At 41.1% G+C, this 27,960-nt stretch overlaps 2 protein-coding genes across 3 annotated transcripts in view; one reads left to right on the forward strand and one right to left on the reverse strand.

The window, feature by feature from the left end:
- The window catches only part of STK3 (serine/threonine kinase 3), a 126,979-nt gene extending 114,422 nt beyond the window's left edge, over positions 1 to 12,557 (forward strand). Inside the window, exon 12 of one of the 2 annotated variants that reach the window (XM_054058566.1) lies at positions 9,231 to 9,340. In XM_054058566.1, coding sequence (XP_053914541.1) covers positions 9,231 to 9,234 — 4 coding nt within the window. In that variant the 3' untranslated portion in view covers positions 9,235 to 9,340. Of the gene's footprint in view, positions 1 to 9,230 lie in introns of both variants that reach the window. The other variant, XM_054058565.1, reaches the window with a different exon arrangement.
- A 7,586-nt stretch (positions 12,558 to 20,143) lies between these two features.
- KCNS2 (potassium voltage-gated channel modifier subfamily S member 2) lies at positions 20,144 to 27,014 on the reverse strand. Its single transcript, XM_054058567.1, has 2 exons — positions 26,843 to 27,014; positions 20,144 to 26,022 (listed from the first exon to the last, which is right to left on the reverse strand). Exon 2 carries the CDS (start codon positions 25,983 to 25,985, stop codon positions 24,552 to 24,554), a length of 1,434 nt encoding a protein of 477 aa, XP_053914542.1. The 5' UTR covers positions 25,986 to 26,022; positions 26,843 to 27,014; the 3' UTR covers positions 20,144 to 24,551.
- Positions 27,015 to 27,960: the final 946 nt, after the last annotated feature.

The raw sequence follows: 27,960 nt of genomic DNA on the forward strand, positions 1-27,960 counted from the left end.
TGGGCTGTTACTATTGAAACCCAAATCTTTCGGCAAGCTGAATTCTTTCAGTGCTTAGGAAAACTGTGAACCACTTTAGACTAAACAGGTAGTCAAGCAGTTCTGTGGGGGAAAAAGATTTTCAAAAAAATATTGAGGAAGGAATGAAGAAAATGTGAGGAACTATGGACTGAGACATGTTGTGCAGAAAATAAAACTTGGTGCTGCCTAGCAAGATGCCAGTAGCCTCAGGCTGGGGGATTGTGTCTTCTCTCCTAGATCACTGTAGGTCGCTGTGTGCACTACCCACGTGCTCTGTGTTGGTGCTTACCCGCAGGCAGGCTGTCATCCTTGCCCTTATCCCACTTCTAAGGCAGTAACCTGTGTGCCTTTCCCAAGGCAGGGATCTTTTCTTCTCCCTGCTGTGACTAACAGCTCAGTTAAATCTTTCTGCATAGTCCTGGCTTATTTCAGTTGCTGCATTCAGATTCTGCTCTTTCTGATGTTTTGCAGGCCTCTGTCAACTGTTGTCTCAGTTTTACTGTCATTTTGCTCTCTTTGCTTTATTTTCATCCTTTCCCCAGGGATTAAGAAACCTGTCATTTGTTGCCTATGAATTGCTGTAAATTTCTGGTCTGCAGGATTTTTTCTGTCAATTTTGTACCAAAAGGGGCTGAAAGCCGTCTGCTGTTGTACGTGACTACCAGAATGCTTTCTGCATGAAATAAAACCCAGCGAACAGTATGTCTATCATTTTTCTTTTTATTAAAGATGATGTGTTCTCTTCCTAAATCCTCTCTAAATTGGCTCTTTTAAACTGAACTTTCTTCTTATAAAGCCTATAACTAAGTCAAGGTTGCCCAGCAAATAAGGTATACATCTGCGTGTGCTTTTTGCATTGGGAGGTGCTGCTGTCTTCCAACAGACTTTTCCTGTAAGGAGAATTTAGTTTTGCCATAGCCGTTTTTGTTTTAGTTTTGAGTATCAACATTTTGTATGTCTTAAGAAACTCGAGAGTCACTTGCATTGCCTCTCACAAGGACACTGAGGTTTAAGGTTTAAAATTCTTCTATCCTCTTCTGTTGCTCTTGAAGTTAAACACTTTTCTGGGTCTAGTTTTAACTTCAAGGTTATCTCTGTGTGCTTATGTATCTTGTTGTGTCGTAACTCATTATTCAATGAGTTTCCACTTTTCTTCCTATTTTTAAAATAAGCTTAAATTGAACTATTGAAGAAAAATAGTTTTAAATGATATAATTATGTTTTTCATGAGCGTGTAGGTTTTAATACAGTTTTCTTTTTAACCTCAGGAACTCTTATTTCATGTTACTTGTATCTTTAACTTTACTTTTTAATATGGATTTACATTTACAATAAACTTTAGCAGAATTAGGAACATTGGAGTGTTTTCAATTTTATTTTAAGGATGTTTAGGAGTCTTAACTGAATGGTTCTGAACCCAGATGTCTCAGTACTTAATACAGTTTGCATTTACCTATAGATTGATAGAACTGTAAAAAGATGTAAACCAGTTATTTTATAAACATTTTAAAAGTGATCAGCTGGCAAGGAGGCAGTGCCTTAACTTGAGAAAACTTTGAATATGAAAGTAACATTTGAGTTTATATAGCTGAATGATAACTGCAGTTTACTGAAATGTGATGCGGTGAATTCAAGGGCGCTATAAATGTGCGTGCTGATAGCTGAGCTCGTTGTTAAGGACAACTGAAAGCACTTGCCCTGGAGACCTACAGATTAACAGAGATGAAATGCTGACTTTTTTTTGTTTGGTTGGTTTTTCTTCCCATGTTTTTTTTCTTTTTCTCCAAAGGTAGAAAGGTCTAGGGGAAGAAATCATATATATTTCTAGATCAGGTGTGGCAGTTGTTTTGCTGTCAGCATTGTGTGGGTATATTTTCAATCAAGTTTAAATGGCATGGTGAATATCCAGGTGGAGTGTTTTTCCTGAACTTTAGGTTATGGGAGCTCCCAACAGAGTAAATAAATATTTGTAGTATTCTTCAGGGCTAACTGTACTATTAAGCTTGAGATGCCTGATGTAGAAAGTCACAGTATATAAAAAACCACCGACATCTTCTCTGAGGCTTTTTGCACTGTGATATTTTTGCCTGTACTACTCTAAAAGTAATTTTTTAAAATGTCTGTGATGAGTGATGAAATTCTGAAGAGAAGTCAATAGCAAATTAAAGTGTCGTGCTTCAGTAGAATCAATTGTAAGCCTGTAATGTAACAGTACACTCTGTAAATGACACAGGGAAGAGGGAATGGTAGGATTTTTTCCTTCTGTACACTTCCAAAATTAAATTTATTTATTAAACTTTATCTGTCTTATACCAGAGGTTTCATTTCAAAAGTTCTTATTAATGGATGTTTACTAGCTGCCAGGTTTTTGAGATACATTGCTTGCAGTTTATTCCCCCGTGTTTTTTCTATGTTGTTGTTTTAGTGAAAATTATATACCTCACAACTACATGAACATCAGCTGCTATAGTAGGTAAAACCAATGTAAATGATATTTGAACTGCTCAGGATATGATAAAGCTTTAATTCACATTACATGACTGGTTTTGTTAGGATCTGGGTAAAATTACAATAGGCAAGTGTTAGTGTTATTGCTAATTTTACGCTGTATTTCACGATGATCTGTGTTTTTCCTTGTATTCCAGTTCCTCTACTCAGGATTGCTCATTAAAGTTTTTGGCTACTGGATTTTTTCCCCCCTGAACTTTTTAGCCTTTTTGGCTGCAGAAATGTTCAGGTTCTAGCTGCCTCCTTATGACTCGGAAATAAAAAGAGAAATAAAAATACACCTCCCTCCTCCTAAAAACATCTTATTTTAAGAATCTCATTTTAAAGAGTGATTTAATGAAGGTGAAGGACCCAGCTCATAACTTTTGATTGTTAAGATTGGCAGCACCTAATGTGCTCAAAGGAGAACCCTGGACAGTGTTCAACAAAGGTGCGCAAAAAAGTGTGCACTAATGCTGTAGCAAACTCTTTTTTTTTCCCCTTGGTGGTTTGCTATTGAAATATAACTTTGTATTAATCTAAGAAAAGATTTCTAGAGCTGAAAAATGTTGATGACAGTGACCAAGATTTAGCTTTGTGTTGTTAAAATGATGCACAGTTTCAATGTCTATGCAGAGAGAATTCTACTAATAAAGGTAGGAATTAGTCATGAGACATTTCTGTGCAATTTTATCCCTTAAAAAGACACTTAAAATTTACATGAAGTCAGCATTTAATTTTCTCTTAGGGTTATGTGCTTATTTTGCCCCTTAACATGTTTAAGGTAACTGCAGTCTTGTGGAATGAGCTTTGGCTTTTGAAAGTTAGATTATTGGTCCTTCTCTCTCTGAAACTGCAAAAAATAATGATCGTAAGTGAGGTCCTTTTACTACTTTTATAACTCCTTGTTTTGTGCTTTGCAACAAGGAGACTTGCTCTTCAGACATCCTGAAATAAATGCTCTCACTCCATCCCCCGTCTTAAGTTTGTTTTCTTGTGACTGCTTTGCCCACTGCAGTGACAGCAGCGGTGAGGATGGCAGCAAGTGAGAGCTCTGACGCGTGGGTGTCTGAGACAGCTCATTGCTTGACACTGCTTATATGTGGTCAGCATGATTTGCTGTATAAGCAAACATGGAGCAGTTCTTCCCCTTCTGCTGCACGGGAGCAGCTGAACTGGTGACAGTAACAGAGGATTTCCTTGCCACACAAGCCTGAGACAACTACTGCATAACTGAGATTCACAGGTTTTGAGTGTGAATTCGTAGATAAGAGAAACTGGTATGAAGGGCCCACCTTGTACTTTTTTTGATCCTGACTCACGTCTAACTTTTTATACTATTAAATAAGAGTTCGAAGTCATCGGCGGATCTCATTCCATTAGAGCACAGAAAAAACTGCTCAGTAGAGGGGAAGGGAACAGCTGGAAAGAAAAGTTTTCTCTTACCTGAGGCCACTAACAACATAGAACAATCCGAGGCATGCACTAGTTAAATCTTAGAAAGTGCTATAGGCAACCCACTCTTACAATTGCCATAGAAAATTATTGTTGTTAGCCATTCTGTTGATAGTTCATATTGTAGGAATTACTAGCAGATGGGAAAATAGATGACTCAGAGTACGGTATTAACAATCCATATTTTTTTAATCAAAGGCCTTTAATAAGGCATGTTGCATCTGTAAGATTCATTTAAGCAGTTGCTAGGAAGAATTTGTTTTTTCAAGTAAACACAACAAACTTGATACAGATTATTTTTTTATGGAATATCTATTTTCTTAACAATTTAAACCCTGAAAATACATTTACTTGGTTTTGCTGCACCAGCGTAATGGCAGTATTCCATAATTTAGTTTGATAGACTGGAGGTTTGCAATGGTAACTCATGCATTATGGAATTACTAATGAAATCTAATTTTATCATATTGAAAACATCACAGGCCTAGAGCTTTTATTTACCTCTGTTAGCTGTCAAGGGTGGATTAAGATTATAGTGTGCTACATCCACCAAAAGTTTGGCTTTCACCCACTGAAAAGTTTGGATGACTATGGGTATGTGCTGGCCAAGTGCGGTTAATGAGTTCCAGACTCCTTTTCCAAACCCTTTCGCCTAAATTCATGGACCACAAGCCCCACTGAGTATCTCAGATGCATGTCCTTCCTCCTGACTCCTGTGCTGGACACAGGTGGAAGACAGTAGTCAGGATTTGCACTGTGCCCTTTTACTTGATGACTTCTGAGAGTTCTTTTTTTGTTGTGCTTTATGTCCTTCCCTCTCAGCCAGTTGCTGCAGGACTTAACTCTGTAGATAAGAAGGTGTATTGAAGTACAGAAGTATTATTGACTACAAGTAATTATTCTTTGGTTTACTGAAAATACTGACCCGAATGAAGCCAGTCCATCTGGGATGCAAGAAGTTAGACTGAAAGACCAAAAAAGTGAAAATTGTTGCACTTCCCTTGCTGAAGTTTCGTTCTAGGAGATGACTGCATCAGTAAGTGAAGAAAGAATTGCTTGTGTGTCTCTGTTCAAAAATATGTGAAAAAGCAATCAACCAGAAACCAGTATTGACCGGAGCAAGAATGTTTTCTGCGTAGGAAATACTATTCCCATGAAATGCTCAGCTGCCCTGTGTTCGACCAAACTTGAATGATAACAGTGGATTATTTTTATTTCGGCTGCAAAACTTAATCACTGCTGCTTAAAGCCCCAGGCTGATTAGCAGTGGTTCTTGCCACCTTCACCCAAGGGGACTGCACCTTTCTCTCTCTCTTGTGCTTGTAGCTCTGACCTCTGCTCCGATCACAACTGGGTCACTTTGTGCCTGGAGCTGCCCCAACTCTCAGATTTTTACTGTGTCCCAGCTTAATGAGTGTGGTCACATAAAGAAAAGTTTGCTAACGATTCTTAATTGTTTCTGCTGCTTTTTAACTTCTATGTGTAGCTTTTTTTTGAGAAGTCTCTAACCCTATTATGAGTGACTTGAAAAATGAGCAAGGAGGAGGTCCCATTTGCTAAAAGTTTGAGATGCACCAGGTTCCCATACTTACCAATCTCCTGAGCATATGGCTGAGTTGCCTTTTCTGAAAATTGTAACTGCAAATTATAGTTCAATTAAAAGATCAGTTATGCTTCAAGTCTGTGCTAGTTGTCCCAGCTCTGGTTGGTGCTGCTGAAAGGATCCTCTGCCACTGGAAGCTTGGGTTGGTGGAGCTTCTTTCTGTTTGGGTGCCTTTCTTCCACCAGGATTTGCCTCTGCATCACAGAGAGAAGGCAGAGACAGGAGCTGCTGGCACTCAGCTTGCAGCTCTGGGAGCCCTGCAAGCTCTTCGTAGGCAAAGTTGATTTCCTTGGCTGTAGCAAAGCAGAGTGGAGGATTTCAGGGGGGGCTTCTTTGAGTGGGACTGTGTCTTCAGAATCCGTCAGCTTGTAAAAGAAATTGTTCGATGTTATCTGGCTCTGGAGATGGTTTTGCTTTATTTTTTTTCCTTGCTTCCCTTATATATTAACTGTCTTTCATGATTAGGTGAACAAATACACCTTTTATGAGGAAAGTTTTTTTCTGTACATGCCTAATTTTTGTACTGGAAAACTAAGTATGCGTACCCACTCCAAAGGAGAGAGTGAGTTTGTGTATGTCTGTAAAATAAATGCTTTCTGATACTTTCTGAATATTATGTATTATTGCATGTACTTGGTAGATTCATGGCATTATAAGCTGGAGATTGGACTGTCGCTTTTCCAAACCCATGTGATTACCTGATGATGTGCAGGGTCCCAGTAAAGGCAAGCACTTTTACCAGAAACTCCATTTACTGAAGACCTTTGTCTTAGAGGTGGCCCATCTTGACACTAATTGCTGTCTGTTGTGTGATTGTGGGTATTAGATTTCCAAAAAGAGATAATTGATTCCAATATTTGGAGTGGCAGAAATTGAACTATCTATCATGGTCATACAAATACTATCCTGATTTCTGAATTGCTACAGTTAGCAGCTTTTAAAAGGCTATCCAAATATAATTTAAAACCTTTTTGAATTCCAGTAGCTTGCACAGCAGAACGCTCTCCTCTCCCCATTGACACTGGTAGCCCTAGTAGTTACAAGGACAAACTATGTGGGAAATTATTTATGGCAGTTTAAGTTGCAGGCTAGTTGGAAGTGAAAGTATATGAGTGCTGAGCTCTATCGTTTTAAGAACTTGAATCAAAGTATGTATCATGCAGGGAAATAAACTACATAGGAATAATTAAATATCTTGCTTGCGTTATTTCTGCACATCTCATTTGATATACTTGCTGTTGCATTCAGTGTTTAGACTTTTGCAGACTTTTGGGGTTTGTGAGGTAATATCTATAGCACAGGCAGAAGTAAAAAAACCCTATTTTTAAATTTACCAAGGAGACATACATGTACATGGAGACACACTCTTGTCCCGGATTCATCTGTGGTTTTTGCATCTGATGTCAGATAGATGAAACCTTCATAACTCTGTTTCAGTTCTTAATATCCCTGTTCTCTGTCATTTACTTCCCTTGAATGTCCCGAGCATCAGCCGTTCATACAGATGAGTACTGCAGCTCCCTGGGTCCCCTGGGTAATTTGGCTGAGATCATTCTGAAAGATTCGTATTCTCTGGATTTAAAAATTCATTCTCTTTATATTTTAATTTCCATCCCAGCTGTCTGTGATCTTTAAAGAATATTTAATTCTGTTTGCTGGCTCTGTTTCTTGATTGAAATTTAAAAAGTCACCCATCAGATTCTTCTCTGACAATTTATATAAAAATGTTTTTCAGTGCAGAATAATTATGTGATTGCATCAGTTGGAGTTCATTCTGTGCAGTTTAAACCTGATGTCTACAGTGATGGCTGAGAGGGAATAAAAGGCTGCCCAGGCTGGCCCTGAGCAGGTAGAAGACTTCCTCAGTGGCAGTTCTCACAAAACACTAACACAGTGCCTTCCTTAGTCTGTTTGCTGGTCTGTGGAGCCCCAAATATGTTTCTCTTGTCGCACATGCTAAAAAATGTGGGTTTATTGCTTCTCTCATCTGTGCTGTGTTGAGATCAGTTTAGACAGGGGAATCGGCACTGTCATCTCATTGTACTGCAGATCTCTGAAAAGTGTCTGTCACGTGCCAGTTACCTTACCAGTGGGCTAAAAATTAAAGAGAATGGTGAGAGTTTTTAATCTTTTCTTTCTCTTAAAATGGAAAGTTGTTTTTCTGCCCAAGTATTTGTGACTGAAAAATTATGATTCCTTTCCCCTGTGCTCTTTTTGCATGTATCAGATGGGAGAAATACAGTAAACTAGATTTAATTCCTTGGGAGGCAACTCTTTCCCTTCTAAGAAAATCTTATGGTTAATATGACATTGCATACAAGTGTGCATCTCTTTCCATATGCTCTTCTCTGAATTTCTGATCTGTATTCCCTCTTTATTATGACTTTAAGTTCTTTTTTTACTATGTACAATGTATATTAGCAGAAGTCATAACGCCGGGGTTTGGACTGCAATATGTGTTGCTAATTTATATGCCTCAGATGCTGATAAAAATAAAGATCAAAAGTAGTTTCATTCATCAGGGAAAATGGATCAGACTGTGTTGATGGAAGACTGCCCTAGATTCATGAACAAAGTACTGACTCATTAGCGGGTTGATTCAGAAAATGTTTTCTTCTTCATCCCATCCCTCTCCTCCCGAGTTAGGTGGTGTACTTGTTTGCAGTGTCAGAATATTTGCAAACAAAATATAGATTATCCCTTTCCTACGATGAAGTTATTTATGTGATATGAAATTTGTTGATTTGGGTTTTTTTACACTCAGTAAGAGTAATTGGCACATAGACAATTTTGACAAAAGAGAAATGCAGAGAGGCACTCAACTTCATCAGGGAAAAAAAAATACATAAACCAACCAAAGGAAGATATTTTACATGTACATCCTTCCCTGCAGTAGCAAGTGTGTGGCCAACATTCCCCAGTACCTGACAAGACTCCAGCCTTTTATTTGCAGCAGCCAGCAAGCCAGTGAAGCGATTTTACTTGTTATATGACCCATCACTTGTAATGAATGAAATGTAATGAACTGTTCAACATTGTGAGAAAATATTTTTAGAAAGAAGAGAGCTTGGTCAAAGGTAACCCTCACCATGAGTTCAGCAAATTATTTCATGTATTATTTAAACACTCTTAGCAATTTGCTTTGACTAATCCTGGCAGCAAGCTGTTGGGGAAGGCAAGCGCCTTGTCATTCTTATCAGAAAGTACCTCTAAATATCTGTCAGACTGTTACTTGCAGTAGCTATTTTCAGGCTTCTATAAGAGGCTGAAGTTCAGTAAGAAGTATTTGATCAAGCAATATAATTTATATACATATATAATTGTGTATACTGTTGCATGCTTTTTTCAGCCTAATGAGTTAAACCCCAGCCCTATATTTATTTGCAGTCTGTTTGCAAGGTTTACAAAGTGATTGTTGTTTTGTTGGGTTTTTTTTAATTAAATGTACTACGTGTGTTTGTGTTTTCATATGCTATTAAATTACTTACTGTGGAGGATACTAAGGTCTTTCATTGTATAAACAGTTATATATGTGTATACATACAAAGTGTGTAAAAACACTGTGACTGTAAATTAAAGGATTGTCAAAGGTGTTGGTTTTCATTTTTCTTGTTAACAGTTTTTAATCTTTTTTTGTGGTTTTGTTTTGTTGGCTGTTTTACAGTTAAAGAATCTGAGTTTAGAAGAGTTACAGATGCGATTAAAGGCTTTGGACCCTATGATGGAACGAGAAATTGAGGAGCTTCGTCAGAGGTACACTGCGAAGAGGCAGCCTATCCTAGATGCCATGGATGCAAAGAAACGAAGGCAGCAAAATTTCTGAGTTCACTTTACTGTCAGAGATAATCTTATGAGTCAATGTGGACAGTGGTAACTTTGTAAGTCTGAAGGGATTTAATGATGAGAGTTTTCAAAAACCCAATCATTTGAATTTTCCTTCACAAGCAATGACAATTGGAGCGGTGAAAGAACATACATATGGTGTTCTGCAGAAGCAGAAAAACACATTACCACTTGTTTATATTTTCAGAGGTTTAATGTAATAGAAATTTAATCTGTTACTTCCCACTCTTTTTCAGGTGTATAGTGGTAACTTGGTGTTGTACATTAGGAGTTGTGTTTTAGAGCACCTGGAATGATTTCTTGATTGTGCAACACTACAGAGCCTTATGTTGCAATATATTTTCCTCCCACTTAGTAGCATATTTATTATGTAATCTTTGGTTATCCTATTTATTTTATGCCTGTTTTCTTTTTTATTAGGAAGTATTAGGATAATATTGTGGAGAGCAGAGCCAGATTAGATTACATTGGGTTTGTAGTATAATGAAAAGAAACTCACCACTGTATTATCTTTTAAAACTCCAGTTTCAGCAAGCGCCCCCTTTCAGGTCAGCACTTGAACATGTATCCAGGCCATTCATATCATCAGAATTTAAGCATAAAATAAGCAATAGGCGCGTGTTTTTCTGCTCTCCTGAATCGGGGACTGTGGCTGTAGTTGAGCAATACAGCTGTTACGCTACAGAGCATTCTTTTAGAGAGTATTCCTATCATTTTTACGCACACTGAATGATCTCTCATGAAACAAGAAAACAAGTGCCTCATCAGTTTTGATTTTTTCATTATTCAGGAGAATCAATGCTTGCAGTTGCTTCTTCAATGTAAGTTTCCAATTGCTATTGCAATTCTGACCAGTATAAACCTCAGTCTTGCACCATCGTTTTATAATGAAGTAACAGATACAGTTTCTGGATATTTTTCATGGTTCCTTCAATTTTTCATTGTTTTGAAGGGAGAGGGGAGTTCAGTCATTTGGGTTTGGCTTGCTTCGCTTTCACGTTATAGATACTAAGGGATAGTTATTTAAAAGCCAAAGAAAATAAACAGAATACTTATATAGAATAAGTACTGAAAAGAAGCAACATTTTGCAGTCCCCTTAGGGTGTTTGTCCTGCAATCACTTTTACTGTTCAAAATTCCTGTAGTCTTCTGTGGTAGACTTTGGAGAATCAGAAATGCGGGACCAAGGCTTAAATTGTGGAATATCTAGTGTGAAGAATTTACAACATTGCAAGAAGTATTTCAGACTTAGCAGGAAGTGTGATCCACTTTCTGAACAATCTGCTGTGTTCTCTTATTCATATCTCTACTATTGTTGCCTTTAGTGTAAATATCTTTACTGTGATAGTCATACTTCTTTATAAATAATGCAGCTGGAAAGATCTTCACAATTCAACCTTCACCTGTTAAACTTTGAATGGTGACTACTGTATGGGCATCTTCTGTTAAATGTTTTCTGGAAATTAGTAATCATCTCATACCTCTTAACATTTACCGTCATCCTACGTGGACCATTTAGATGAAAGAGTTTAGCTTTTGGAAACAGTGCATTATATCAACACTTATGCAAAAGGAAAACAACAGTTTTCACCAGATCCGCATACAACAGCCATGCTGGGACCGTGCTTGGGTTTGAGCTGCGTACGGCCTTTGTTGTCATTGTCATTCTGTGTGTGTTTGCGTGCACGCCACGCTCTAACATGTAAACCCCTGAGTCTAATAAATTTGAACTGTGGTTGTTAGAACATCCTTACCCCCAACTCTCTTCATATTTTTTAAAGTAATGACTATCCCTTATGAAAAAGCAAGAACACAGAAGATCCATAAAAATTACTTTAGGCAAGATAAAATGCACCTGGTAGTCTTATGCCTCCCATTCATACAATGAAATGATGTAAAGTAAAAAATGGTATAATTGTATCTCCATGTGATTAGGTTATAATCATAATGCAGCAAAAAATAACAACGTCAGCCTCCCCCTATACGTATGGTTCTTATTTATTAAAAATTAATTTCTAATTCTTGAACTTTCTGTGCTCAGAAATTCAAAGGTGTGTGTGCGTACATGCATTTGTGTAGGTATACACACATATATATGCATATCTATATATAGAATGAAAAATATAAAACAGATTTAAATCATCAGGAGAGGAACCTAGCTTGCCTTTTCTTGGTGTGCCTTTTAAGCAAAGTGTCATTGTCCAGACACTCCTGCTTGCATCATTAGCAGCTTTCGTTTCTGTTACTGTTAAACTTTTCCCACCAAACATAATACTTTGATTTTGAAGTATTTGGCTTTACTGTGTAATAGACAATGTAATAAAATGATCACGATTTTTATATTTTCTGTTTTCTGAAGACTTCAGTAATGCAGTGCACTAAATAGGAATTGCCTATCCCGAGGGACTCCAGTAAAAGGCTGTTTTAGACTAGAGCTGTTGCAGTCTGACATCTGAAAGGTACCAGAAGATAAAGGACATCCTTTCTTCACACCTGATCTGTCTGCTTAGGGACAACTCCAGTTTTGTACACATGCATGCATACAGGTATGGGTTATACATGCAGCAGAAAAATCTGAAAGCCATGGAGTAAAACAAAAGTGTATACTTTAAGTGGGTGAAGAATAGTTTCTGAGATACTGTAAACTGGGTAGATAAGAGGACTTTTGTGACCAAAGAATACTTTTCATCAATTAATATGAAATCAGTAATGTTGACTTTCTGCTATGGTGCACACTGCAGTCGGTGTAAGAGCTGTCTTTGGCTTCAGAAGCCAGCAGATCAGGCTCTAAATTATGTGCAAGTGTAACATACTGAAATTGGTTTTATTTTGCAAGATGGATACAAGTTAATTTTTCTTTCTTCTGTTTATATAAATTAATCAAATCATCCATGTTGATGACCACATCTCTACTGGAGGATGACCATCTCTGTAAAGGAAGGCCAATAGTACAAATAAGACATTTTAAAAGCCAGCCTTGCGGGAAATCTGATAGAACTACTGACAAGTTAACTTTCAGTAAGAGTTCAACCAAGCAATTTCTTGTTAGCTTCCGACTTTGTATGTTTAGGTTTAGTAAGTAAAAAAAAATGTTGAAAAATCATTACTTAGTACTAAATATTTGTAATAAAAGCTAATTTTTCATGTATAGTTGTTGTCTTGTTCTTCATTCTAACTGAAACTAAATTACATTAATGTTAAGCATTACTGCTCATTTCCATAGTCATCTCTCATGTTTTTATTTCATTTTTATAATACTGTGAGCCCAGTTGTGAGTGCAGAAGACCACATCACTCAAAGTGAGCTCTGGAAAGGATTTTTCCAGATCAAGACATTGCTGCAAGCTCTAGAAGTCTGAAGATCTCAGTGGAAGATTATCAGGCCAGTCTAAGGACAGAAATTCCCAATACTTTTTGTAAATCCCCCTCTCTGCAATCTTAAGGTTGCTAAAGGCCTAATCCTGAGAAAGCTGAGCACCACCCCCAATACACTAGAAGTCTTCATAGCTATCCTTTGGAGGTACAAATGGACATTAGCAGGTTTAGGTGCTCCTTTGATTTTTTTCGTATAGTGAGAGCAACAATAGATAAATGTATTCACTTTTTCTAGTTAAGCTTAATGTCTCAAATTTCATAGAATCATAGAATAGTTAGGGAAAGTAATAGTTAGGGAAACTCCTGTTTTCCCTTCATTTGAAAATATAGGATGTTCAGATTCTGAGGAAATATATTTCTCTTTCAGAATATTTGTTAGTCCCAGGCAGATTAGATACTAGGTACTTTTTCATTACTTGTTTCACAAATTCCTCAGGATAAATTGTGCTTAGTTTCACTGGGCCTTAGAGAGTCTCCTACGTTAGAGAAGAGCCATGTTTGCCACACAAACAGGAAGGAAGAATCCTACGAGAAAGCTGGGGAGGGACTGTTCACAAAGGCTTATAGTGATAGGATGAGGAGCAATGGGTATATACTGGAGAGGGGCAGATTTAGACTAGACTCAAGGAGGAATTTCTTCACCACGAGAGTGGTGAGGCACTGGCACAGGTTGCCCAGGGAAGCTGTGGCTGCCCCATTCCTGGAGGTGTTCAAGACCAGGTTGGATGGGGCCTTGGGCAGCCTGACCTGGTGGGACGTGTCCCTGCCCATGGCAGGAGGGTTGGAACTTCATGGTCTTTAAGGTCCCCTCCAACCCAAACCATTGTACAGTTCTATGATTAAAAAAACTTTCTCTTTTCTTATTTTAGAAAAGAAAAAGCATAATTTGCCACCTGGCCAGGTCACTCACAAGGCTGTAAGGGGAAAAAAGTGTTGGTTTATGAAAGCAAATCAGGTAGTCATCTGTGTAACTTGCTGTTCAGCATCACTGTTTCATATCTAATTTTCATCCATTCATGTTTGTTGTCTTTTATGTTTGTGCTTTATTTATTCATTTGCCACTTTTAAAGATAGAAATTGAATTTTTGGAAGTTTTATAGATGGAAACATACCATGACAGTGCCCAGTAAGTAAACATTAAAAAAATGCCAATCCAAGTTACTGAATGGAAGGTGTTTTCTCCTTTCCTCCCCCACTCCTTTCTGGGGTTACGGAGCATTTTGACTCAGATGATGTTTGTCTCTGCATGGAGAGACTTTCCACACTCTAACTCTGGGCAGACATGGATGGAGATGGTTTTATCAAGAGCTCTGAATGAGCTGTACACCTACTCAGGATGTTGTGTAAGTATTTTGCCCTGCTAGGAACCGTTGTACCCCTTCTGTTCTGGAAGTGATGGAGGGAACGGGAAATTTTCATGTGCTGTAGACAAGAGTCCCTGCCAGGTGCTGGTGCTTGTTCAGTGCAAACCAGCTTTTCTAAAGGCCACAGAGAAGTCAGATGGGGTGAACTGAGTAGTAAGCAGGGAGCTGCTTAGAGCCATCCAACACGAAGGCATTGGAAGGACTTAAAACAAATGTGATTCATGGCTCAAATGCTGGTTTTCTTTCTGTCACAGCGGGGGGAAATATTAAGGGTATTTACTCACACACTGCAAAACCCTGTGGCCTTCAAGGTTTTGTTTTCTTTAGGTGTCAGAGCTTCAGAAATGAAGTTTATAAATGTGCATGGCCACATGCTCACCTATCTAGATGTATTACTCTCTGTCAAATTAATTAAACTGCATGAAGATCTGGACTCTTCTCCCTGCATGTATTTCTTCTGAGGACAGATGTCTTCTGTTACAGCATCTCTTCCTAGCCAACTCTGAGAGAGGAATGTCCTCCTACTCTTGTTTCCTCCCTCAGGGACAGCATTTGGAGCTGACCAGTGCAACTGTTGTTTTGCTGTACACAGGTGGGTGCAGGCACACACGAAAACACTCCCCTCTACCTTGTTTGTCCTGTCACTGCCTTGGTGTTGCCAAAAGGACCAATGCATGGGAAGATGGCTCTGGACTTCAGATGTTTGTAACACTGCTTTTAACCCTCTTCAGATGTTTCTGCTGTTTTGCACTTCTCCTGGGCTTCCAAAGCCTTCATCACTGCTGTTAAGGAAAAGCTCACAGCCACTACATCAAAGCAGGAGACCAAAAGCTATTGATTTGATTTATCTGACACTAAGCCTTTAGTGTGGTGCATCAATTGATATTTCATTTTTATTACAGTACAATGGGGTATGCAGACTTAACAGCAACAGGTGTCCTTTTGATCTCTCATCACACATGAAAGCAGGTGTAATAGTCCTGAGATTATGGAGGTCAGAGATTATTTGAAGAAGGATTAAGTAGAGTTACCATTTTTCTTAGCAACCTTATCCAAAAGCATGAGATTCTTTTTTAAAAGGTAAGCCTTGTTTCAGTCCGTAGATAAGTTGTATCTATTTGTCAGGTACCAATTTTCCCTGCTGAAACTGGAAGAAGACGAATTTTTCAAAGTGTTTTGTATTAAAACATGCAGAAACAAATTAAACTCTACCTATAAATGCAATTAATACAATAGCTTTTTTTCTGAGTCTCCTAAAATGAAGGAAAAGTTTTGTTGTTTTTTTTTTCCTGTTAGTTGATTTTTACAGAATAAAGTTCTTGAGAAAATAATTAAGTGACTATATTAATATTCAACTTGGCACTGATTTATATACACATATAAATGTATTTACTGATTTACCTCTGAAAAGTGAATGGAAGTCTCTAGTGAGGTAAGTACTAGTTCAGTATTTCAATAACTAGCCCTGAAATATTGCTCTTACTCATTCCAAGAGTCTCTGCCATCCTATAAGAAACTAGAAAACCAAAAGTACTTTGAGAACCCATTACAGATATGTCCTAGAAAATGCTGATGGACTAAATGCCTGTTGTATTTTTCAGCAACCTGACCTGCTAAGGAACCACATCCACCACTGATTGCTCAGCTTTTACAGAAATACATTAACTTGTGGGCTGTTTATATTCAACAATGTGATGTGGCTGGAATTGCTGGCATTAGTCTTGCATTAGATTTGATAAACCTGTTTCTCCTAGTTAGTGTAATTATAGCCTTTGTTGGCACCCAGCTGTTTAAACATTTCCTAAATATAAATAAGGAATTGAGGATTTCTAGGATCATAGGACCAGCAATACAGTAGCTCTGCATCCCCACAATTAATGCAAATCTATTCCAAGAGTGGGTACCAGTTTGAAGCCTTTTAAATGTGGTTCACATTGATTTAATCAGCTCATCAGCTGACACAATTTTTGTACATCTGATCGCACGTGTCTTCAGTGACTGCCTTCACAAAAAGCACGACAGTTAGGTCCTATCTCACAGCAGAAGTAGGAGGAAGTCTTGCTAGCAATGTTTGACTAATAGTTTATTTTGTAGACTGGTGCTGAACTGAAGCGTTTAGCTCAGCTCTTCGCTCCAGAACAAGGAATGACGAGCATTCAGTCATATTTAGGAAGAGATTACTGTTGCATTTCTGAGCCATCTTCCAGCTTCTGCCCTGATCGGTGGAAATGAGGCTGTTCAGGGCTGAATGGACACTGTGCTGCAGACCCGAACGGCTGCTGTATCCCCTCCTCACAGAAAGGAACAGAAGCTACGTGGCCTTACTTTCCTAAAATAGCATGAGGCTGCCCACCTCATGTCTAAAGCTCCTTGTTGCTGACCCAGGTGAGGGGAGGGTGTGCCTACCACCCCTGGCTGTCCTTGAAAATTTGGGGAGCTGACCTGGGTTGTTCGATCCAGATCTCTAAATGAAACCGTGCGAGACGCGGCTGTCCTATGCACTTCTTAAGCAAAGAACCGGGACACTTTTCCACCTGCAGCTTTGCTTCCTATTCAGGTTTCTTCTTTTCTGGACTGTGTAAGGATAAATGTTTCATTTAAAAAGCCCAGAACCCAAGAGCGTTAATCTTCAATTCACCATGACTTTTTTTCTCACCTTCTCTAGAAGGTGGAGAAACACATCTTGCTTTTTCTTAATTGTGCTTTCTCAAGGAAGAAAACTGTCAGATATTCCAGATATCTTGTTTCAGGAAACATTGCCTGTCAAAGCCTTTTTCTTCTGTATTCGTGGTATGTCTAGACTGATCTCTCTCTGAATCTAAAGGGATTCTTAAGAGAATCAAATGCCTCTAGAAACACCTGCTGCCTCCGGATTCCAGCATGGCTCCCATCTCCCAACACATTAAATGGTTTCAGTGCTTTGAGGCTTCTGCCAAGTGAGAGGAAGCACATTTATATTTTTTCTGTGCTGGTGGATAGGCCAGTGCTGTGCAACAACTCGCACGAAGAGGTGCCCTTTGTACCCTCCAGCACTGCCCTGGTAGCACTGGTGAGAGCTCCGGAACAGTTCCAGTTTATTGTGCTTTGGGAACAGGAGAGCCAGGACTGAAACAGAACTTTCACTAACAGAAGTATAAGGAAGGTTTGGTGCATTTTTGCCATCAAGAGCATAAACAAAATTGCCCTATATTTATAAAGCATTTCCAGTACCACGGCTGAGGAATGCCATGCAAAACCCACCTGTCGAACCTGGCTCACCAGCCAGGCTTAATGTGAAAGGAACAGAGAAGGAGACGCATTCTGACTTTGTCAGTTTGAGATGTCCCTGTTGTAGGGGCCTGCCTTGCCCCTCCACTGCCTGCACAAGAGGGAAGGAGACACAAAAGTGGGAACCGGATGGCGGTCACCCACTCTTCCTGCAGGTGTTTGCAAGCAGCACCAGCTTCTTTCCACATTTCAGTTGTCTTCTTTAAAGTATGTTCCCACAGGGAAAACAGAGAGCCATTTCGCCAGAGGAAAATACAGAGAGGGTTTTTCCTTTGGGTTTTCAGGGTAGGGATTAAGATGTTTCAGGTTGCCCAGGGAAGCTGTGGCTGCCCCATCCTTGGAGGTGTTCAAGGCCAGGTTGTATGGGGCCTTGGGCAGCCTGATCTGGTGTCCCTGCCCGTGGAACTGAATGATCTTTAAGGTCCCTTCCAACCCAAACTGTCCTATGATTCTATTAAACTACGTTTAAAAAGGATCATACTAACCGCAACATTCAGAAGCTGTGCCTTGGTATGGAAAGAAGAAAGAAAGAAACAACATATAGAATGGATTTTTCCCAAAAGAAAAACACATTTTTGATGTGTTTTCTTTTGCCATACTTGGAAAACCTAACATATGGAGGTGCTAGCCCATGATCTGGAGTGCCTAGGAACTGGTACAGCAGAAATAAATCAGAATTTATTTGGTATTTAAATGGCTGGTCATTAAAAGGTCTGTGCTACGGTGTCACTATTCAGAACATTTCCTAGAATGGGACAGAACATGAATTTAAAAAATAGTGTAGTAATTTAAAAGGACAATTTCTATTGAAAGTTGGTGGGGTTGACATTCCTAGGTAGGAACTCCAGACACTCATTCTGCTATGTTGCAACCCCCCCATATCACCCATTCATCACATGCCATGGGGCTGCAGGAACAGCCACATCAGGATACAGCCAACAGATCACAGGGTGAAACAAGTACAGGTAAGATGGGCAGAACAGTGGCTGCTGGTAACAAAACTGTGATATTTCAGTACCGCTCATCCTCTATATGTGATTAAAGGTTTTCTTTGAAGGTCAACAGTGTAATCAGTGGAATAGTCTGCTCAGAACTACACAGACTGGTGTACCACACAGATTACCTGTATGCGTGGTGACCGCAAGCAGATGTTGGACCGCGCATCTGAGAGTGGGCAGCTCTCTTAGGGTGCTTTAGATACATAGAAGACCTTGGCAGATTTATAGCAGACTTTGTCCAATCCCCAAAAAACTTAGCCCTGTTAATTTCTGAATAGAGTTCAGTGAGAGGCCAAACCCCAATGGTACCCTGAAAGAAAAAAAATGTTTCTTCTACATTCCTGTGAAGCTGAAGTGTTGGATTTGTTCCACTGCCTCCTATAACCAGATGCATGCATTTATCTAAGTGAGGATTTAGGTGATTTAGGGTTGTGTGTAAAGGGCAAAGTGATGTCAGGCAAACAAATTTCTGCAGTGTCCAGTGGGAGGTCAGTTTGAGTCTCAACACCTGTGAGACGCTTCTCCATTCTCTGTACTAGCAGAGCCAGACCTTTGCCAGCAGTGTCACGCTGTCTTGGGAAACACTTTCTAGACTGCTTGGAGGTTGCCTCTTCCAGGTGAGAGCTCATATTTTTGTACAGTAGAGCTGAAGAGATCCACAATCCTTAATGAGGGTGATGTTTCTTAGCAACTTACACTATTTCTCTGAAGGCACAGACATTACAGCTATTTGAATCAACAAAGCAGACGACTGTGGCTTTGAATAATGTATTGCCTGGTGCTGCATTGATAACCCATTAAATTATTCTCGGGTGAGAAGCATCATCTTATTTTTTTTCGTTTTTTTCTCTTTTTTTTTTTAAAGGATAAAGTCAGAATCTGTAAAAGATGCTCAGAAACTAGATGGGAATATTCTTCTAAGGTAACTTGAAAATGTTACTGCAGATCAAACTAATTCCTGTTGCAACTTAATGGGAAGTCAGGTGCGTCAATTGGAAAAAGATATAAAAAGAATAACATAGAACCATAGAACAGTTTGGGTTGGAAGGGGCCTTAAAGATCATCCAGTTCCAACCTCCACGCCATGAGTAAAGAACAGCAAGAATAGCAAGAATAGCTCTGTCACAATGCCTCACTGAGGCATAGGAGTGGAGGCTGTGGGTTAAATGTTGTTTGAAAGTACCATCAAAGGTGGAGTAAAGTCAGGAATATTGTGAGAGGAAATGGGTAACCAGGACCGAAAGAGCGGTTACTCCAGGGGCTCTCTCCTGCTTATATGTGCACAGCTGGGGCCTCTAAGGATGGGGGTTGTTTTGGAAGTGATGAAAGGTCATGTCAAGTTGATTTAGCATCTACAAATGCTATTGGTATGTTGCTTAGTCCCTAATCTGTGAGGTAGAGAAAAAGAAGCTTGCACTATTTCCTCAACTCAAAAATGTGGGTTCCCCACCACCACCGCCAATTAAGAGCATTTCTAAAACTAGAAATCTAGCCTCATGTATGCATTTTAAAGAAATGTATCTTCACAATGAGATCCAGGCTTCTCTTTGATTACAATACCCAGAATATCCTGAAATTTAGAGGAATTCTTAATCCCTAGTGAAATACGCTTTTTGGATGCATTTTAATTTCCATTTTGTGGCACAATGCTGAGTTCTTGAGTGTGTTATACACTACTGGGACAAGAAACGCAGTACAAAGAGCACCAGATACAGTAGTTCCCTGCAGACTCATAAAGTTCTGTACAGAGAGATACAAATATTGGAGGTATTAAAGTTGGAAAATTAAATGCAAAGTTCTTTGTTTTCAAGTTTGCAATGTGAAGTAGCTCATGCTATATATAATACGTGAGGAAAAAACAGTCCTTCCAAAATGGATAAAGTACTCTGCAGGGAAAGAGAGAATAAGCATCTGATGAAAGTAAGGGAATAATAAACCAGGCAATAATACAAAATCTGAACATACATAAAAAGCTTAATCACAATCTATATATAGATTTTACATCTCAGGAAAACAATGTAATATATTGCTTCTCAATGACATCTCTGACTCTTATAATAGCCAAGATTTGGACTAGAAATCAAGATTCTCTAACAGTTTATTCCTGGCAATAAAGCAAGTTGCCTGATTTGAAATATTACCATAATCCTCACTTGAGCACTTCAAAGCTCTCAGCCGAAAGAGAGCCTGAGCAGCATTTTCATCAGTGCCAGGAAGGTGACTGCCACAAGGCAGGAGGAGCACATGCCGAGTGTGGTGTTCTTCATTAAGGGGCACATCCATAGTAAGCAGATTTCTGACCACAACAGTTTTCAAGTTTCAGACACTGGACAAAGCAGCCAATTAGTCCACTCATCCTTCATTTCTGATCACTGTTTTACAGCAGTGAAGATGCCCTGCTTGTACAAAACAGTGATCGAAGAAGTCTCGCAAAAGTAGTGATGACTAAACCTCAGCTACCCCACTGCTTCCTTCTTATTGAGGCTTTGGAGAGATTCACTTTTTCCTTCAAAGTGTAAACATTTATTTAATAAATAAACAATTTTTATTTAATGAGAGATGAGGATTCTCAGCACCTGCTGGGCTGAGCCCTAGAAAGGTAACTGCATAATGTGGCAGGAAGGGTGTGCTCATTCTTCCTTACCTGGATTTTTTGGGGAAGCTAAGACAACAATACTTAAATCAGAACAACTGTTACCCTTCTCACTGAAAAATTCTGCTAGTCTTAAGCAAATATTAAACCTGATGTGCAAAGAGGTACAAACTGTAGAATGGCAGCTCAAACAGATTAAATCTAACCAGAAGTAATGCAGAAAAAAAAAGGCTACATCCCCTAGGATGGTAAGGGGAACACGACCTGCAAAAAAACCCCCAAAATACTAAAAGGAAACTTGGCAGGTATAATCCTGTGAAAATAAGCATGTAAGGGCATATGGTTGAGGTCTATAAATACACCATGCATGCAAACACTAAGAGGAAATTGAAATATTGAAGCTGAAGAACAGTGGTGGCGTGAGAAAAATATTATATAAAGCAGCCATTAATAAATTTATTCTAAAAGTTGCACAAGCCTTGGAGAGAAGAACAGTTCTGGAACGCTCTTCCAGAGGAAGGGGGAGCAAAAATCTGACTACTTTTAACATGGAGTTAGTTAAGTTTATGAAGGGAATTCCTGTGTAAAGTCATTGTCATGATAATAAGAACATATTAAATTTCAGTACTTTATTTATCTCGTGTCTTTGATCCAAAGCACTTTTAAAAAAACCAATAATGAAAATTCCTTTCAACCAGTACAATAAAAGTCATAATTCCTTGGGGTATTTCATTTTCTTTAGTAAAATGCAATTTGGACACATTCCATTCAATATTTGCAGAAATGACAGAGCATCAGCCCTATGAATAATAATAAATCTAGAACATAAGATCAGCTCTAAGTTATTGAAATGATGTGTTGCAAAGTTTGGATCCAACCTTTGTAATCCTAAACTAGCAACAGCTGAGGGAATCTGTGACTCTTTGGCACGTTTACAGGTCTCTTCACATACTGCCCTGTAAGTCATTGGTTTTCAACTCTGTGAATCTACTGCTTGTGAAACTGGGATAAAACCACTCCCTGCAGCTGGGTTCTCCGAAGGCCTCCAGCCAACAGACATAGTAAGAACTTACAGTTTTCTTGGCATCAGTGGGAGAGTTTGCCACCCTGCAGTATGTAACCCAATGGGATTGCATGTACTGTGCAAGCCCATCTCTTCCTTCCCTCATTTCTATCATAGTATTTCAATCCAACAGGCAATCAAGTGCTGCGGCGTGTTTGGGGTGGGTGGGTTTTTTAGTTGTATGACAGTTTACACACATGCAATATGAATCAGGGACAAGACTATTGTACTTATTCCTGTGACACAGCAGAGAACTTGAACCAGCCCCGCAGAAGTGAAAACCTCAGCAAAATATCTCAAGTTTGGACACCTAATTCAGATTATGCAGGTCTACCTTCAGGGTCATGTATACGGCTCTTCAGTTTTCAGGGGCAACAAACAATGCCTTGCTTATTGACTTTATAACTTGTGCAGGCTACGCTGAAATCACCAAGTTTTATTTTGTAAGGTTAAAAAGGACCCTTTTCCCTCACACTTCACAGCCTGAATCAACTACTGATGTGAGAGAAGAGTGTTCAAAGTAAGTGGTGGTGTGTAAGGTATTTCACCCTGTATATTCCGTGATAGATCACTGGCCACACAGGAATCTGATCCTGGGTGCTCTACTTCCTAGTTTTAGGTGGAGCTGATACAGCAACAACATCAACAGATCCAGATCAGATTGCAATCTCTAATCATCTAAAAAAAAAGAGAATTACCTGTTTGTACCATATTTACTTTATTCTGCCAGTTGGATGGCTCCTTGTTGTGGTATGCAAACACAGGTTTCCAAACACACAATTTCAGCTTCAGTAATTTCTCTTTTAAGTAGTTGGAATTTATGTTCTGCATGTCTTTAGTCTTCACAAGTAAAACAAATAAACCAAAAAATTAAAAATAATTGATTGGTGCTTTATATGTAACAAATGCGATGGAGAAGCAGCAGGATCTGAAAAGCAATGTTGTTCAGCCCACTGAGTGCCAGCAATTTGTTTTACAGGACAGATCCATAGAAGTAAAAAAAAGAGGGGAGCAGTGGATCCTGCCTGTTGGCTACCAAATGTTTGATCTTTGTACAATTGCGTAAGGGAAGGGACTGAGCACTCAAAAAATGTTTATGCAGATTCATGATTACTCTTGAAAACGCAGATGATCTGTTCTTTCGCATCTTTTTTTTTTTTTTTTAAAAAGGAACAAAAATAGCACAGGCCAACCCTTGAAAGGATTGGAATTGACTACATCACAGAAGCAGGTAGGAGGATCTGCCCACAGCGAGTGCAGTATTAAGCTCTCTCTTTCTTTATCTGTTGCTTTCTTAGGCCTTTATACTCTTCCTGAGCTGTAAGCTGTTAGCTCATTTCTGAGGGAAAATGTGACTTACAGGGGTTATTTTTTTCCTTAGAGTTTCCTTGGCACAAAGCTTAATGGAATTGTCTGCCATCAACACCTGCTTTCAAGCTTTCTGATAAAATTAGATTTTATATCTCAGCATCACATATGGCATCTTTATAATTAGTCTTTTTGCAGTATATGAATGTCAGTTCCTAAAATGCTGCCTGTACTGTTCATGTGGGAATATTTCACTTCATTAAGCAAATCCAAGTTTTTCATTGGAGCTTCTAATTGCTGAAAACCCACGTTTTTGCGTGTCTAATTTCAGAACCATTTTGATGGACTGAAATACAGCACGTCTTCAGCTTCCCTGGAACCAAGCTGTGTGCAGATCACTTCTGGAAATGGGGACCTGAGATGTCTTCATGGACCTCCAAACCTAGAGTTACTTGTGGAGATGCAGTCTTTGAATACATCTGAAGCCATCTGAAAATGAGGGATGGGCTTCTTCAGAGGGCTCGGTATTGACCTAATCTTGGAAGCAGAGGTAAGTCTACGCTTAGGAGCTTCATAAAAATATTACCAGACATAACATTTCAGAACAAGAACACCCAGTTTTTAACACACGTGCTCAAGAGTTAGCAAACTTCCATTCAAATATGAAGCTCAGAGCTGTTTTCAGACATGTGACCATCAGAATTACTGGTCAGGAAGATGGAGAAGAGTGTTCCTGTGTCAGTGATTCACAGGTGATTGTTTTGAACTGTTGTCAAATGCATGGGAAGCCCTACGTTAGTACAAATACCGGTAGAGGTGACAGGTGATTTTTTCATTACTTGTGTCACAACTGAGAATTTTTATTCCGCTTGGGTACGTTCATTTCTCTGCGAAGATGAGGAAATGCACAAAGTAACAGATCATCACTATACCACCAGCACTAATGTCATAGAAGTGGTAACATCTGTATGGAAAAGTCAGCATTTAGTACCTATGCAACAGGATGAAAATGTGCAAACTGTCAACTTGTAATAGAAATTACTTTAGTTTCTCAAGTGCAAAGTTAGTGCAGTGTCAGCAACACTATTCTCCAGAAAAAAAAGAAGACAAATAGGAAAACATTTATAAACATAGCTCTTCATAGGTCTCATGCAAACTGCTGTCAAACTTGTACACTAATGCAGTGAATCATTCAGGCTCAGCTCACTGGGGGTACTCCTGCTCATATTGGTAAGACTGGCCATAAGGGATTTAACCTTATAAGCATAGTAGTCCCTTAAGTTGACTGACGGAACTTCTTTCATGCCATCACCAAAATCACAGCTTCTCATGGCACTCTCTAACTGCTTCTGACGCCTATAAAAGTGGGAGAATTTATTGAAGATCAGTGTAATGGGAAGCACTACCACCAGGATACCGGCTAGGATGCATGCAGATGCCGTCAACTTGCCAGCAGTGCTCCCTGGCACGACATCCCCATAGCCAACTGTGGTCATGCTAACGGTAGCCCACCACCAACAAGCAGGGATGGTGGCCAGCCCCTCATTCTCTTCTTTCTCAATGGTGTAAGCCACTACTGAGAAAATGGAGATGCCAACAGAGAGATAAAGTAAGAGAAGCCCCACCTCTCTGTAGCTATACTTCAGGGTGGCGCCAAGAGACCTGAGACCTGTGGAGTGTCTAGCGAGCTTTAAGATGCGAAAGATCCTCATGAGCCTCAGGACTTGTGCAACCCTGCCTAAATTTGCTAAAGTCGGACTACTTTCCACCACCAAGTTGACGATTAAGGTAATATAAAATGGAAGGATAGACATTAGGTCAATTAAATTCAGGGCATGCTTGAAAAATTTTAAAAAGTCAGGAGCTACTGCAAATCTCGCCACCAGTTCAAAAGTGAACCATGCAATACCAAAATGTTCCACGATCTCAAAGCGAGGGTCTTCCTCAGGGTTCCCGTTGCTGTCAATGATCTGGAAGTCTGGGAGGCTGTTCAGGCACATGGTCACAATGGAGCCCAGCACCACCACAATTGAAAGGACACTGAAGATTCGGCTTAAGACCGAGTACCCAGGATTATCCAAAGCGAGCCAGAGCTGCCTCCTGATGTTTCCAAAGGGTTGCTTGTCAAATTTAGAGGCATCATTGTAGAATGCTAAAATCTCATCGAAAGAAGATGTGGTACTTTCCTGGTCACTTTGTTCCTCCCATTTCTCTTGGTCTGGCTCCATTTTCCTCCCATGGTAGCTGTAACTGCAGCAGGAGTCTATAAAGAATTCATTGATTCCCCAGTATTCAATCTCCTGGCTGAAAGAAAACACGCAGAGTTCACCCATCACATGGAGCTTGCCAGTGTTATAAAAATGTAGCACGTAAGGGAAGAGCTCGGGGTTCCTGTCAAAATAAAATTCATTCTTGGTGTCATCATAGTCGTCACAGAGCTCCAGTATCGACTCCTTTGAGTGGCAGCTCAGGAGTTTGCCCAGCCTGGTCTCAGGGAACCTTAATAATGTGTTGGATCTCATCTTTTTCTTAAAGCCTCCAACGTTGATGCTGATCTCATTGTCTTCAAAATTCGCCTCAGATAAAGCCTTCAGGCTCTGCCCTGTCATAGTGAGTTCCTTTCAAAGGTGTATAGGGAATGAAAACCTAGGATGTAATTGCACAGAAGATCAGCAGAGTGAGCAAACCTACAGCCATGTTCACCTACTGACTCTTGTATTCCTTCCTTCCTCTTTCTTTCTTTTCTTTCTTTCTTTCTTTCTTTCTTTCTTTCTTTCTTTCTTTCTTTCTTTCTTTCTTTCTCTCTTTCTCTCTTTCTCTCTTTCTCTCTTTCTCTTTCTCTCTCTTTCTCTTTCTCTTTCCTTCTCTCCTTCTCTCTTTCTCTCCTTCTCTCTCTCTTTCCCTCCCTTTTCCTTTCCTTCCTTCCTTCCTTCCTTCCTTCCTTCCTTCCTTCCTTCCTTCCTTCCTTCCTTCCTTCCTTCCTTCCTTCCTTCCTTCCTTCCTTTCCTCCTCCTTTCCTTTCCTTTCCTTTCCTTTCCTTTCCTTTCCTTTCCTTTCCTTTCCTTTCCTTTCCTTTCCTTTCCTTTCCTTTCCTTTCCTTTCCTTTCCTTTCCTTTCCTTTCCTTTCCTTTCCTTTCCTTTCCTTTCCTTTCCTTTCCTTTCCTTTCCTTTCCTTTCCTTTCCTTTCCTTTCCTTTCCTTTTCCCTTTCCTTTCCTTTTCCCTTTCCTTTCTTCTTTTTCGCCCCTTCCCCTTTTTTCGCCCCTTCTCCCCCTTTCCCCCTCTCCTCCCCGTCTCCCCGTTCCGTTCCCCGCGGCGGCTCCTTTGTTCCCGGGGCTGCCGTCCCCTCCCGCCCCTTCCCCCGGGCTGCGGCCGCTCCCGAGCCCCCCCCCCCGAGCCCCCCCGGCCCTCGGTCCCCGTGCGGACCCTTCCCTCTCGCCCCCCTCCCCCGCCCCTCGCGCGCCCTACCTGCTCTCAGCGGCCGCGGCGCCGCAGCCCCCGGCCCCCGCCCGCCATCGCTGCGGCTGCGGTGCCGGCCGCGCGGTGCTGAACGGACAGCTCAGCGGCGCGAGCCGCCGGCACGCGCGCTCGCCATGGCGACGACCCCCGCGCGCCCCCGCCGCTCCCACCTTCCCCGCGACCCCGCGGGGCCGCGCGCGGAGCCGGGCGGAGGGTGGGGGGGGCGGAGGGAGGGGCGGCTCGGGGGGCGGCGGAGCCTCCGCTCGCTCCGTCCCGCTCCGTCCCCCGCGCTCGGCAGCGGCTGCTGCCCGGCTCGGCTTCCCTCACCGGCGGGAGCCCGGGCAGCGCCCCGGGAAGGGGCTCGGGGAGGGGCTGCGCCCCCCGTCCCCCGCGCCCCCGGCAGAAACGGGTCCCGCTGTGTCCCCGCACACGCGGCACAAGCGGGTCTCGGTGGCCCCCGCACACCCCCCGGCACAAGCAGGTCCCGCTAATCCCCCCGCACCCACAGAACAAGCGGGTCCCATTGTTCCCCCACCCACGGCACAAGGAGGTCCCCTTGTGGCCCCCCCGCACCCCGGCACACGCGGGTCCCGCGCAGCGCTGCGGGCTGTGGTGCCCCCCGAGCCCCGGGAATCTCCGACCTCCCCCCTGAACCCTGCCCCGGGATGTCGGCAGGAATGATCCTGAAGGGTCGAGCCGAGGGGCTGCTCTTGGCGGGACAGAGGTTTAGCGCTGGCGTGTGGACTAATTTCTAATTACACGGTGACCCGTGGCAGCGTCTCTGCCCGCGTTGGAGGAAGAAATCTCCCTTCTCCTGTAGGGACCGGCATGGAGCGGGTCCCGGCAGCAGCGGCGAGCGGTGGCCGTCCCCGCGCGCAGCCCCCGGCTGTGCCGCTGACCCACCCCGCGCACAGCTCGAACCCCCTGCTCCGTTCCGGGCTAACGCGCACTGCCTCCTGCCAGCTGCCCCGTGACCACCTCTCACTCATGATCCCACACATCCAGAGTCCAGCTCTTGGGAATGGATGGCTGTCAACGCTTTGCAGGATTAGGGGATGCAGGGGGCGATGCCTCCTCACTGGATGCTCCTGGCAGACCCCTGAGCGCTCCAGCTCCATACATCACCC

Source organism: Cuculus canorus, chromosome 2, assembly GCF_017976375.1.
Source record: "Cuculus canorus isolate bCucCan1 chromosome 2, bCucCan1.pri, whole genome shotgun sequence".
In the NCBI taxonomy this organism is placed as follows: domain Eukaryota; kingdom Metazoa; phylum Chordata; class Aves; order Cuculiformes; family Cuculidae; genus Cuculus; species Cuculus canorus.